The sequence below is a fragment of the Oryzias latipes genome, chromosome 16 (assembly GCF_002234675.1).
Source record: "Oryzias latipes chromosome 16, ASM223467v1".
Classification (NCBI taxonomy): Eukaryota; Metazoa; Chordata; class Actinopteri; order Beloniformes; family Adrianichthyidae; genus Oryzias; species Oryzias latipes.
The window spans coordinates 18,129,256-18,142,884 of record NC_019874.2 but is presented as its reverse complement, the minus strand read 5'-3'; the positions used below and the strand labels follow the sequence as shown (position 1 = coordinate 18,142,884).

The 13,629-nt window shown below is 38.2% G+C and overlaps 1 protein-coding gene across 3 annotated transcripts; it reads right to left on the bottom strand.

The window, feature by feature from the left end:
* Positions 1-218: 218 nt before the first annotated feature.
* On the bottom strand, positions 219-12,339 carry LOC101173168 (phosphatidylinositol 4-phosphate 5-kinase type-1 alpha). Of its 3 annotated transcripts, none has more exons than XM_020710207.2 (17): positions 12,212-12,330; positions 9,768-9,806; positions 8,747-8,781; positions 8,573-8,665; positions 8,317-8,447; positions 8,084-8,201; positions 7,761-7,913; positions 6,078-6,377; positions 5,115-5,350; positions 4,944-5,027; positions 4,806-4,854; positions 3,650-3,734; positions 3,400-3,570; positions 3,182-3,314; positions 3,048-3,110; positions 2,829-2,928; positions 219-2,762 (listed from the first exon to the last, which is right to left on the bottom strand). In XM_020710207.2, exons 1-16 carry the CDS (start codon positions 12,255-12,257, stop codon positions 2,832-2,834), a joined length of 1,833 nt encoding a protein of 610 aa, XP_020565866.1. In that variant the 5' UTR covers positions 12,258-12,330; the 3' UTR covers positions 219-2,762; positions 2,829-2,831. The 3 variants fall into 3 exon arrangements, with proteins under 3 accessions (XP_020565866.1, XP_020565865.1, XP_004078182.1); XM_020710206.2 differs by having other exon boundaries at positions 219-2,746; positions 12,212-12,329; XM_004078134.4 differs by lacking the exon at positions 9,768-9,806 and having other exon boundaries at positions 219-2,746; positions 12,212-12,339.
* Between the last annotated feature and the right edge of the window lie 1,290 nt (positions 12,340-13,629).

The window sequence follows — 13,629 nt, the reverse complement described above, 5'->3', positions numbered from 1 at the left end:
CATAGGATATCACAAGGGATAAAAGGAGAACTAAAACTACACTTTAGAGAATAATAAATGACTGTGTTTTTACTGAAATAAGAAGGGCATTACTGCTCTCAATACTACTACTCTCAAAAATAGTCATATTTGAACAACAGCCAAACACAGAAAAAAAAAGAAATCCTGCTGGCAATCACTCACACACACTAAATAACAGATACACAAAGGAGAAAAAAAAAGATTTAGAAAATATTTTTAATCCTTTCAAATCAGAAATGGAAACATCACCACCACTCAAATGTAACATGGTAGGAGGAACAGGCAGCACACGTTGCATGACAAGGCATTTCTGTGACCTTTATGTACATATCAACATTTTATACAGAAAAAAATATATAAGAATAAGAATAATCAAAGCACGTAAGAGAACCAGCAATATTGGCTGAAATGCCACTCTAAACATTCATGTAGAAAATGAGAGATAAACAATCTTGGATCATTGTGGAAAGACAATATTATTATTTACACAATGGAAAAGTACAAAAAGGAGAAATTGTCATGTCGTCCTCTTTACAGTCAATACAAGCTCTAAAGTTCGAGACATCCTTCTTTCAGTTTACAGCTTACACTCATCTCAAGTATTTCATACAAATCTGTTACTTCAACCTTCTTCAATCATAGTATTAGACCATCCAAAGTGGTAGATTGTGGTTCATATTGCATTCCTTCAAAAATAATTGTAGTGTCTACAACTTCCAAAAGCACCAGATAGTTTTTGTTTTCTTCAAAGCAAACTTTTGTTTTAAATAAAACAATCAAAATTGACCTGTAATAAACATTTTAGAGAGTAACTACACACAAAAAAACCCAACTGTAAAAATATAGGATGGATGTTTTTAGTTTATTTTGAAGAACCAGAGTTCTTGGGAGTGTTCAGGTTGATGGTTTTAATTAAGAAAATTCATATTTTTTGCATCATTTCTAAAATGATTTAAAAAAAAATTGGAATACTTACAGCATGTCATTCCTATAATCTAAAAGCATTACTGCTTTTACAAAAGTCTACTGTGAGGAGATTTAGAAGGATTGGGAGGACAAATTCTGCAGTCAATAACAATAAGGGTTGTTTCTGGCAGCGATGCAAATGAAATAGTTCGGCAAAAGAATCAAACATCCAGTTAACACAGGATTCTGAAAATTAAAGCCACCGTTAAAAATCCAGTTTAACAGTAAACCCACTGTTATCACTAAATAAAACACATCAGTCCAAACAGGAGTGTCCCATTTTTCCCCTTCAGTTTCTGGGCTCTTCTCTTTGGTGACGTGACTCCATTTCAAAATAAAAGACCAGCCTCTGCATCAGTGTGATCCATTTCACCTCTTCATAATGACCCTGCCCCCCTCCCTCCACTAAAAACCCAGCAAGTGTTTGACACTAGCAGGAATAATTCCTAAAATCAGACGGTGCTACATTCACTACAGAGTAAATTCAAATTTCTGCATCAGAAATCTCCCATCAGCTTTCAGCACACTCTGCACGGAAATCTTAACGCAGATTTTAAGTAAAAATCTTCAGTAAAACCCTCCTTCAGATGGTAAGTAGCGTTGGTCCAGAACAGAACGTGGGCAAGTGTCATTTCTGTAACCGTCAGAAAGGAAAGACGAGTAGGTGTTTTTGCTGTCTGATGAAAGGAAATGACTATTCCAGCTGATGAAGCCAAAATAAAAGGACTTAGGATAAATAAAGGATTGTGCTAGTGTTTGTTCTCAGACTGGATGTCCATACAAATGGCAGTGTGATGATCTCAGCTAGTCATAAGGCAGGTTTCTACGTTGCAACTAGAGCACTTACTACGAAATACAGGGAAGGGGGGGGAGTGAAGATGTAGAAGGCACAGACATGACCGAAAACAGACCCAAACTTGAAAGTATTCTTAATAAATTAACTCATTTAACAGCATCCTAAGGCTGTGTAGGACACATTTTCATGAGAACAAAGCAAAGTACATTCAAACATTAGTGGGAGCGAGGAAAGCACCGCTGTAGCTTCCGGGACAAAGACTTTGGTTTGTCCGGATCCAACGCTCTTTCATTTTCTAACACTGTACATCCCCAGTCGATAAAGATTTACCAGCATAAGTGTTGATCGAATTACTTTTATTGACTAAACGCTTAGTTTTTGCCATTTTGATGAGGACTGTAGAGGGGGGCAGGTTATATGGATGGGGTTTAATACTGTTTTGGAGTGAAAGTCAAAGAAATGTTGCCCCCCCTTTCCTTGGCATGGGTACAAAGTAAACACAAGCACACTCTATCCTCGGAGGCTGTGACTTTCCATCGAGTGTTTCTTTGAACCGCCTGCTCACTCAGATCGCTCTTCAGGTTCTTCCATCTCCACAGTTCTTGATTACATTTTTTATTACTGAGCTTTTTCTCTAATGTGCCTTTGCAGCGTACGTATATGAAAGATTGTAGAAAGTGTGCCACAGCTGCCAACAAATATGGAGGCATTGGAAACATAACAATCCTCTAGTCAGTTCTACTCTTGGTTTTTTTTTTGTAACAAAACCCCTTAACACCTCAGGCCTTCATCCACGGGGTAAAATCTAAGCGATGAGAAGACATCACAAGTGCAAGGGAAAGACCGAGCCGGGTGGACAACTTTTACTTTGACGGGTTCTTCCTGTTTTGTTCACTTGTGCAGGAGCTCCTCATCTTCTAAAATGGACCATGGTGGGTTTATCGTGTTGTTTTTTCTTTTTCGCTGCAAAAAAGTACTGCTATAAAAAAAGACAAGTCTGACAATTAATTTTGGCAACTACACAATAAAAAAATGTTAAACTTACAAACTAGATGTTGGTCTCTGGGATCACGTCAGAAAGAGAAACTGCATCTTCGTTTCCAGACAGGTTGCCTGAATTATCAGCAGCCTCTTCTGCCCCAAAACTGACACAAAGGAAAAACAATAAAAGTCACATTTTTCTAAATAAAAAACAAAAAACCTTGAAAAAAAACACAAAAAAAACCAGGAGGGTCAATATTATGTGAGCTGTGGCATTGCATACCCAGGTGAGGCTCCCAGGTCATTGTCTGTATTTGCCGATTTATGAACTTCCACTCCCACGGATCTGCAGCAGGAAGCAAAAGTCAGAGAAAAATGTGGTGCAAATGTGAAATATGGAGGGGGAGATAGGTTTACCGCAGTGGAGGGGAGGTGGAGGCAGCTCCTGTACTGCCGAGTGATGAGATGGAGAGGTTGGCCTCACCATCAGCAGGGTTGTCTGGCAGTGGAGGCGTCTTCGGAACCAGATCCGGTCTGCCGGACAGCGTACCTGTAAACAAGATGGATATTTTTTTTGCTGTTGAACTGACAGAAACATTAACAGATCAAATTACAGGGGAGGCATCGCTTCTTACTACTGTCAGCCTCCGCGTCTGTGCTTTTAAAATGACTGTGATACACGACTCTAGATTCAACAGCTGGCTGTGTGGTTGCGTGGGATAATGGAGTGGGCGCTCCAAGAGTGGGGGCCCTCCTAAGTCCTCCCTGACCTCCACCACGGCTCTTCTTAGACGGTGACGGTTTCACTGGAATCGGACATAATGTTAAACTGTCAGTGCAAATCCCAGCATCTTCTCTGCATATGAAAACAAAGGATATACGCACGTGGGATCTTCTTAAACACCGTGTTGCACATGAATTGCTGGAAACGCTCTGCATAAAAGCCTGGTCTGTGGACGGAAACTGTGTCCTGGAGAACAAAAATCAGAAAGTGGTTTTAAGCAGTGCTATGTTTGCATCAAATTTGTAAGTCAAAAGTTTTAAGTATGTGGCCACATTAGTACAATAACAGGGCTGATTTAAAAAATTTTTTTTTATATTTGAATCAATCTGCATTTGAAAAAGTGAAATCTGATTTTCAAATTCAAAAATTCAATACTCTAATTCTATGCCAGGCTACAAAACTTTTTTGTTACGTTTTTAATGTGAGTATTTGTCATTTTATTAATGAAAGTTTGACTTTTTTCACTCTAAATTACTAGTTATGTGAAAATAGCACCTTTTTGTTGTTGTTGGTCTGGAGTACAAATGTGAGATAACACATTGACCATTTTTTTCTCATTTTTGAAAAATATTAAAAGATTTGTGAAGTTCAGGTATGTTTTCATTAGTTTCTCTTAATGACTCAATAAACTCTTATTTTTATTATTATTTATAACTCACAATTAACTTTCTAAGGAATAGAAAGATGTCCATGTCTGCTAAAAAAAATACAGATACACTTTTCCTTATCTGGAGATCAGTAGAAAAACCTAACAGTTTACTGTTATGTTAACACACAAATCCTGTGTCTCAGCTGATGCAGACATGCCACCCACACCACAAATAAACTAGTTATAAAAATGAAACACGACACCCGATGTGCCTTACTTTTCACGTTCCTAATTGCTCAAAACTAAAAAAAAAAAAAAAGATGCAGCTCCTTAACAGAAACATGTTAAAAAAACATGAACAATGGTACATAGATCATCTACAGTGACAGGCATCACACTCTAACATAATTTATTACTTTAGTTGTGGTTAAACTCAGCAACAATTGTGCTAATGTTGTCAGTCAGAAACAAAAGACATTTGAGAAGATTACTAACATTCAGTGATCTCAGAAGAAAAAGGTTTTTTGGTTGTTTCTTGCAAGATAATATCTCGTCATCTGGAGAAAACCAATTAATTAAGATACCTCGAGAAAACAAGCTGAAAACATCATTATCAGACATCTTGTCTCGTCTTTTTTAATATATAAAATGAATATTTAGGTTCTTACCCCATCGTGAACCAACGCCTTCCAGGAGTGTTCCAACTTTTTAATGAATCTAAAACACATAAACAAAAATCATTGATGCTTTTATTGGCACGTTAGAATATTTACAAAGGAATCATGTGAATACTCGTATACACCAACCTGTAAGACTGGAGAATATCTATGATACCGATATAGATGAGGAGCCTCTCTCCCTTTGAACTACGAGCTGGAATTCCTCCCATGCTAGAAAAATCAAGGCCAGAGGAGCAGCACGCTGCATCACACAAACAAGCCAGTTGAAAACAGATGTGTGCTTGTGGTCAGACTTACTGGTCCTCTGAATCCATCGCCTCCTTGCCCCGGGCCTCCCCCTGGATGGACTCCATGGCTGTACAGTAAAGACTTCTCTGGGGTTGCGGGCGACGTTGATCTGGAGTCACTGCACCTTCTGACACCACACTTTCCCCTAAAGGGCCTCCGCCGCGATCCTTCTCTCGGCTCGCCTGCTCCATGTTGTGAATCCCCATCAGCAGACTGTAATCCATGATCTTGAAACTCTGCAAAAGCTGAATGGAAGAGAAAAAAAAAAGGTTAGGAAATTTATCAAGAGCGGCAACTCTGTATTTCATAAGAAAAACATGTAAAACAGAATCCATCACTGGTTTATAAATGGCCTGGTTCAATTCTACTCGTGTCAATATAGATAAAAGAACCTCAATGACTCATAGGGACACACTTGTAGACCCTGCAATTTAGTGGTTTGTTTACTAAGGCTGTTGAATGTCTGGATGCTGGTGCATTAACCCTCTTACACCAGAGATGCTGCCAGCGACGCCCACATAACAGTCTTTCACATACCATAAGTCTTCAACCATTTATGCAATCAACGTGAATCAGCTGATTCTGTCGCAGAGAAAATCAAGTTTATAACACTTTACGTTAGTAAATAGCCGATATGTACCATTTCACTTCAGTAAATAGCCAGTAAGCAGCACTTTATATAAGTGACTAACGTCAAGTGTTGCATAACACAAAGTTGCTTTTCTCTGCTTTAGAATCAGCTGGAATTACGTTAATTGCGTAAAAGGTTGAAGAGTCACACCGACTTAAAGAATGCCAAAGGGTTAAAACAGGTGTTTATATGCAAATGTGAGATGTTTCCATCAGAGTTTTCTGCAGCTGTGACATGGGAGTGAAGCGGCTTCAATCTCCAGGGAGAACATCTGGGTTAAAATAAAAATAAAAAATACTCAACAGAAACAAAAGACAAAGGCGTATGTTTGTGCAGCTCACCAGGCAGTCCCTCTGAATGGTCTTGCAAAGGGCATTGTAGTTGTCTGCTTCCAGCAGCAGGCCGTCAGGCATGTCCTGGATGAAGTCCAGGTCTTTGTAAGTGGGGACGGCCTTCTCCCTTTCCTTTGGAGAAGCTCGTCTCTTGTAGGTGGAGCCCTTCAGGTCGTACTTCAGATGCATGGGGATGATCCGGGGCAAGAGATTGTTCATCACCACAATCCGGATGTTCTTCCCACCCGCCTGAACGCAGTACAGCCCGTAGAATTTAGGGAGCAGCGTTCGCTTGTTTTGGTTTATGTTCTGGAAAAGGAAAAAGTTACAAGAAAAACAATTGTGAAAAGATGTCAAATAATGACAAAAACATGTTTATAAAAGGATTTATTTGTATGAACACAATTATAATACATCTATTTAAAAACTACTTGGAAAACATGTACTTTTGCTGTTTATTTGAACTTTTATTTACTTTAAAACTACAATTAAAAAAATATATACTTAAAATTTAGAGTTTGATGACGGTACAAAAACCGTTCCTGCAGCTTTGTCGTGTTGTTAAATAATATCTATTTTTATAAGAAGTTGTAACTGCTACTGAACAGCGGATTCAAGGTAAAACAATTTTGCACCAAAGTTAGTTTTAATTTAGTCCCAAATATGTATAAATGCTACCAATAAATCACATTAATGAATGTGTATTGTCTTTACAAGATGAGAGTGTGTGCTGGCATCTCCAAGGCATTTATGGCTGGTTTATAAATGGCTTTTCCTTGCGTAATGAACATCTCTAGTTACATTTCAGGATAAAGCAGCAAACTGCTTTGAGTGACAGCGGTTTTCCTTGCTACACCCAAGTCCACGTGGCTCTAATGTTTCTGCTTATGTAACAGTTCCTCATGACGTGATGCCTGAAGGTGTTCAGCATTAACTGTTACAAACCAATGTTTTTTTCAGGCCTTTTACAATTATTTAATGTGCAAGACACATTACATTTTTTAAGTAAGAGAATCATGGGATGTTAGAATTGACTACGTTTCATTTTTTAACTGTGTCCCCTGGTGCTATAAAGCCCCTCCCACTGGTTCCAGTCAGAGCAGCAGCTTTCTGCTGCCCCTCACTCTGATTTCTGAAGGATTTCATGGAGATCCGTACCGACGCTTTTGTGCAGTTCTTCAAAATAAAACGGATCTCTTCTCATCCTCGTCCTCTGTGATGACGTCAAGAAAAGCTTTAGTCGGAAGCTCCTCCCACATTCGGCGGGAGCTGAACTTTGACGCTTGTTTCAGCTAAGACAGCGTACATGAATCTGACGCACAAGTTGAGTTTGGTGTGAACGGAAAATTGACAGTTGTTGTTGTTCACCATATATATTTAAAAATTAAAAAAAAATTAAATCAAAGGACTTTGATTGATCAGTGAATTATATATATATATATATATATATATATATATATATATATATATATATATATATATATATATATATATATATATATATATATATATATATATATATATATATACATATAACGCAAGGAAAAGCCATTTATAAACCAGCCATAAATGCCTCGGAGATGCCAGCACACACTCTCATCTTGTAAAGACAATACACATTCATTAATGTGATTTATTGGTAGCATTTATACATATTTGGGACTAAATTTGGGACTATAAATTCATTCTCACCATGAAGTAACCGGGTAAGAGTTTCTGAAGAAACTCCGCTTCCTTGTGTTGGACAGTTTTGATGATGAACTCGTCATCGCTTGACACATAAAAGATGGATCCGCTTGCTCCAGGGTTGGACAGCTCGATCAGTGGCTCATTACATAAGGAATACTAAAACACAGAGGAAAAAGAATATATTAATATTAGATACTCACAATACCAGTACAATTAATAGCTCATTTAAAGCAAATACACTGATTTCATAGTAGCTTTATTACTATTTTCAAACGTCAAAACAAAGCAAAACCACCAGTTATCACACAGCAGATGTAAGAACTGACCATATAGTCATCTGGACGGATCCCAAACATTTCTCGAAAGTAGCGGAAGGCAATGGGAGCATAAGTCTTGAAGCGAAAGTCGCTGTAGTGATGAGCCGGGGTCAAATTACTGCCCTCACTGGAAACACATTAAACAGATTTAAACTACAACAGCACACAGGCAGCCCAATTACATATAAGTAAAACATGAAGGGATAAAAGAATTGGCTGCAACCACAGCATCCTTCACTAACCTCGGGAAAAAGATGCTTTCCACGACCACAAAGTCCTGCATGAGAACATCCCTTTCCGCCTTTTGGCTTAAGCTGCCGACAGTGTGAGCAATACCAAGCTGGATTGCACCTTTCAGTGCCGACGATGTGGTCTAGAGGGAGCAGGGAGGAGAAAACAATAAGGATGCTTTAAAAACAATATTTACTTCACATACTGTTATTGTTCTTTAAACTAAAAATAGATCTAAGGTTACAAACTACATCCAAATAATCTTACTTTTTTGTATGTGGTCTCCCCAGTGGTTGTCTCTACACCTCGATGCCCAATTGTTTTCTTCATACTTTGCGTTGTACCTGAAGAGCCAGGCATCTAAGGATTGAGGAGAAGAAAATCTTAACTGGAAGAGATCAGTTTCAAATACTCACCATTTAAATAAAAGTGTCTCCTTACCTCGGCGGGGGCCATTTTTCGAATGCTGCTGGCCCCTAAGGACAAAAATAAAATTGTTATTTAGAGTGTAATATGAGGTAAGCTACGTCTTTGGGACTACAGAGGAACACTAATAAGCTATTATAGAGGCTTTTTCCACAAAAGAGTTTGTGAATAACTATTAAAAAACCTTCCTGTTGTTTCATTAGTCAGGCTATTTCCAGCACAAGCTGATTAGTATAAAGCCATCCATGAGCCAAGACCTAAATGTGCTCCGTTGCCATCTGCAGCATCCAACACAGCAGCTCTTCTCGAACTGCTTCTCCCCTGAGTTAGCTGCTCCATTTTCCAATGTCGCCTGAAGATGTATGTCAGCATCACGTCAGAAAAACTGCCTTTCTCTCCAAACAGCCTACTTTGTGCAGCAGGACACTGTATTTTATCCTTAAACTTCGTTTAACTTAACATTTTGATCAACTTGTCCTATTTGATTCATTCAGCACAATCTGGAAGAACGTATTCTGCAAGTTTTTTTTAACAACATCAAGTGCATACACCAACTTGACAGTCAATACTGAATGACATCCCAACAGACATTTGTTAAGACAGGAACACAGATAGGTCCTTACATAAACTTGTGTAAACTTAATACCTCGCCCACTATGCAATCACTTCTAGCTTGTAACCAATAGCAACATCCTTTCCAACACTGCAGCAAACCACAATGAAGACACACAACAGGATGGAAGGCTATGACAATTACATACCTGCAACCTGCCCAATAATCCCAGAAAGAAACCCTCTGTTCCAACCCAGTTAATGTACTACGATATGTATGTCTCAACACAAGAAAGGTGAGAGTAGTAATAATGAGGCAGAATCTCTGCACGCCATGCATCTTCTCCCAGAGAAAGAGGACACGCGCTTTTCCTCTGAGAAACAATGAGCCTCATTCAGCCCACATTCCCTCTCATTATATAAAACAGCACACGATATCATCTGGACTCATGCTGTTCGGGCTCACACACATCCATGCAGGTACCTCTCTGCAATGCTCTCCTCCAGAAATGAGTCCTTATATCTGCGGGGCAGGAAATGATCAGCCTTCCTGTCTTTTTCTAGCTACTTAGTCAGAATGCTGACAATTTTTCAAGTCTTATCACATAAGAACCAGACATGACGTTGAAGCAAATGAGACAGTAACCAAATGAAGAAGTGACTGCTAGTTGCCAACTCAGTAGCCTTGTGGTTAAAGTGTCCGCCCTGTGACTGGAAGGTCATGGGTTCAAACCCAGGCCAAGTTTTAAAAGACTTTAAAAAATGAGACCTAATGCCTCACCTGCTTGACACTCAGCATGATAGAGTTGGATTGGGGAGTTACTTCCACCAAATAGTTCCCAAGCGCAGCTATGTCTGCAGGGTCAAATGCAGACAATAAATAGTGTGATTGAACTTCTTTTAAGTTCATAAAGTGTAAAATTTAGCAGATTTACTTCTGTTGAAACTCAGTTGCAAAACAAAGGTTTTGAATTTTTTACATTTTAATATTTTAAAATTCCCCCAGTGGTCTTTTAATTATGATTATTATAATATTATTATTAGTATACCGTTTTTAGCTTAAATAAAAGAAAGTGTCTTTTTCTAGGACATAGTTTCTGAAGAGCGGCTTTAGTTTATTAGAAATTAACCTCTGAGTTGTGGGCGGAACTGTTGGCACAGAGTAAGCATAGCCCTTACTTCCCATCATCCATCCGTTTACACTCTCTCCAGCTAGGTTACCCCCCCTCCCACACAATCTAACATTATGGGTACAATAATGGCGAGCAATTTTGGAGCTATCCAGCCGTACAGTTCTGAGCCAGAAACCAGGCAGGTGTACATGGATGTATTCGTCTACAAGTGGATGCATCAAAATGGAGTGGAGCAGAGAGCTTGTGGCTTGCTGTTGTAGTTTCTACATCCCACCTACAACCCTTTTCCAAAAGTATTTCATCATCTGCTCCTGATTCACAATTTGAATGAAGCAATTCTAAAAAAATGCCATTTTGAGATTAATTTTCGTGATCCATGTCCTCCACCATAAGAGAAATGCCACAAGAAAAGGTAAGTTAAAAATACTAACAACACGATTTTCATCAGAGTGGTTCTTTAAATTATTTGTCAGCTACAGCTGACTAATGTACCTGAAAGGTTTAGTTCTTTACTAACCCTAACCCTCCAAAAACAAACACTAAAGAAAATTGCATAAGAACTAACCTAATTCCTTAACAATGACTGTAGTACCAAACTGTATAATAATTGACTAACCATCTGTTCTGCTCTGTTTACTAAAGTCCTTGTCAGTCTCATTCATGCTGCCTGAGGCTACGCAATAATAATAGACCGTGCATGTTCCTAAAATCATTTTTATCCCTTGAAGACTATTGATTTACAGAATATTGGCACTTGGCCCAAATAGAAAAAAAGGGCAGGCAGAAAAATTGTATGATAGCCTGTCACTCAAGTATCTGCGGTTAACGAGAATCCTGAATTTAGTACTTTTTAAATTCCATTTTTGGATGTCAGAGAGTCAGTGTTGCTTTCCAGTCTCTATTTTTGTTCTCTGATTCAGATTATGTTGTTACTACTGACTGAGGGAAACTCATCTATTACCCAGGGCAGCCATCAGGAGGACAGCTAAATGGATTAGTAACGTGTACTTTGCCATTATCTGTCCCAATTGTCTGAGAGCAACAGTCCCACTATCTTTCTCTGCTGTTGACTAGTTTAAAAAATGACAACAGAAAACGGTCTGAACCTAGTAACCCGAAATACTTTACAAAACACAGTAGAAAATCATCAAACCTGTCTATTACAGTATAGCTCTGTATAGATGAAACGGGAACAGTGGAAAACGTTTCAATTTTCTTTATAGCTAATAAGATAATAATATTTACTGTAGTAAGAATGGAAAATTTGTTGTACTAACTTAGCTAAGGGGGATGGGGGGAAACAAGAAAACAATCGATCCTGAACCGATGGACACGCGCCACACATCCCCCCTGCAAACGAAAAACCCGGATTTTTCTAGAAAATAGTTTATTGTTTTGCTCCGGAGTGTCAGTGAAGCGGCTAATTTTAGCTTCAAAGACAAATGTACTGACCTACCGGCATGATAATACACATCAGGGTGCGTTAGCCTGGATCTATCTAATGTTACCAGTTGTGTTCCCAATGTACATAAAAATACTCTTTATATAAAACATGATTAACCTAATTATATGCTCAGTGTTTTCTTAGCTTGTAGCAAACAAGCTAAACATCGAGAGGTCCATTTATTCTGAAATCCTCCATGCTAACTTGCTAATCTGGAGTTGAAATACTAATAGCCCAAAGCTAACACCTAGCGCCATGTTTAGCTCTACAGGTCGCTATGCGGATGTTTCTAGATCTTATCTATAACAAAAAGAATGAATGGAGGAGGAGGAAGATAAGTGAAAAAGATACCTGTCGGGGCTGTTGATCCAGAGTCTGCAGTTCCAGCAGTCGCCATCACGTTTAGACTGTTCTCACCACAGAGATCGCCGAGACCTGAATCCTGATGCCATGTCGCAGTGAGCTCATTAGCGCCCCTAGCGGGGAAACGGGGGAATTGGAAGCAAAACCTTTTCTATGGCCAGAATCTTTGAATTACAGAACAAACGGACATAAGTGTGCTCAACAGTTTCCTTTTCATTAAAATTAAAAATTTAATAATAATAATTAAAATTTGGTATAACGGTATATGAAATGAAATTTCAACGCTAAAATTCAAAATGTAATTAAGCTTTTTGGCAAAAATATGATCTGATTATTTTGCTTTTTTTAATTTATATTCTAACATGTACTTGGCATCTACGTGCATTTAAACCTATTGGCACCTGAATCTTTACTAGTTAAAAATTAAAAAAAAAAATCACTTGTGTTTTTGCTTTCTTGTAGATGTTAAATGAAGGTACTTTTGGGGCCAGAATTGATTGTTGCATAATTGCACCAATGGGTGTGAAGGGGTTAATGATTTGTTGCCACATAAATCTGTCAACAAGGCTTTACATAATAAAACGCACTAAGACAATAATAACACTCGCCAATTATACTTGCATGGCATAATGACTACATTATGGCCCTTTGCAGTAAATTACATAACTAAAGTGTTTTTATTCAGTGACTAGTCACACAATTGCGGCTAGACATGGGATTTCTGGGATGACCAAGTCATAGAGGCACGAAGAGCATTACTTAAGCTCAGATCTCTGGTTGCTTTGGTGATGACAGTCTTAACAAGACATGTTTTAGTCTCTTATTGTTGCTGTAATTTTGTAAAGATTTCCTCTGTTTTTGGATTGGAAAACAACAGCTTTTCTCATCTAGTTCAGGCAGGGGGCAGCATTCACTCACAAAGGTTTTTACAAAAAAAAGCAACCTCAGATACGATGATGGCTGTGCATGAGGAAATTATATTTATATACAATTTAAAAAGGGGTTATTTGATTTATGTGTGATAAAAATCTGCAAAAAACTTTAACACAAAAGGAAATCTTTACAAAAGTAGAGGATAAATGACAGACAGGCACCAGTTGTTTATGTCTCTTATTATTATAACTGACTCATACTTTAAGGCTCCTGAGAGACAGAAGTCAGTTTTATGGTGTTGATCTGAAAAGACTGACTTTAACCATGTTAACCTATGTGTTATCAGTGTTTTTTAATTTTCTTTAAGCCAAGGTACAATTTCACCTTGATAAATCACCAAACAAAAATGTAAAAATAAGAAACTGTTGCCCGTCTCAACAATATTATATATATTATGTATTCACAAAGAAAGACACATTATTTTTACCTACTCGCAGTAGTTTTTCTTAACACAGAGCTGCTATCCTGACAAT

Coding starts and splice junctions, on each gene's coding strand:
- LOC101173168 (XM_020710207.2), bottom strand. CDS start 12,257: ATGGCGACTGCTGGAACTGCAGACTCTGGATCAACAGCCCCGACAG. Junction 9,807..12,211: donor TGGATCAACAGCCCCGACAG/GTATCTTTTTCA, acceptor CCTGCCCCGCAG/ATATAAGGACTCATTTCTGG. Junction 2,929..3,047: donor GACCTGGGAGCCTCACCTGG/GTATGCAATGCC, acceptor CCTTTGTGTCAG/TTTTGGGGCAGAAGAGGCTG.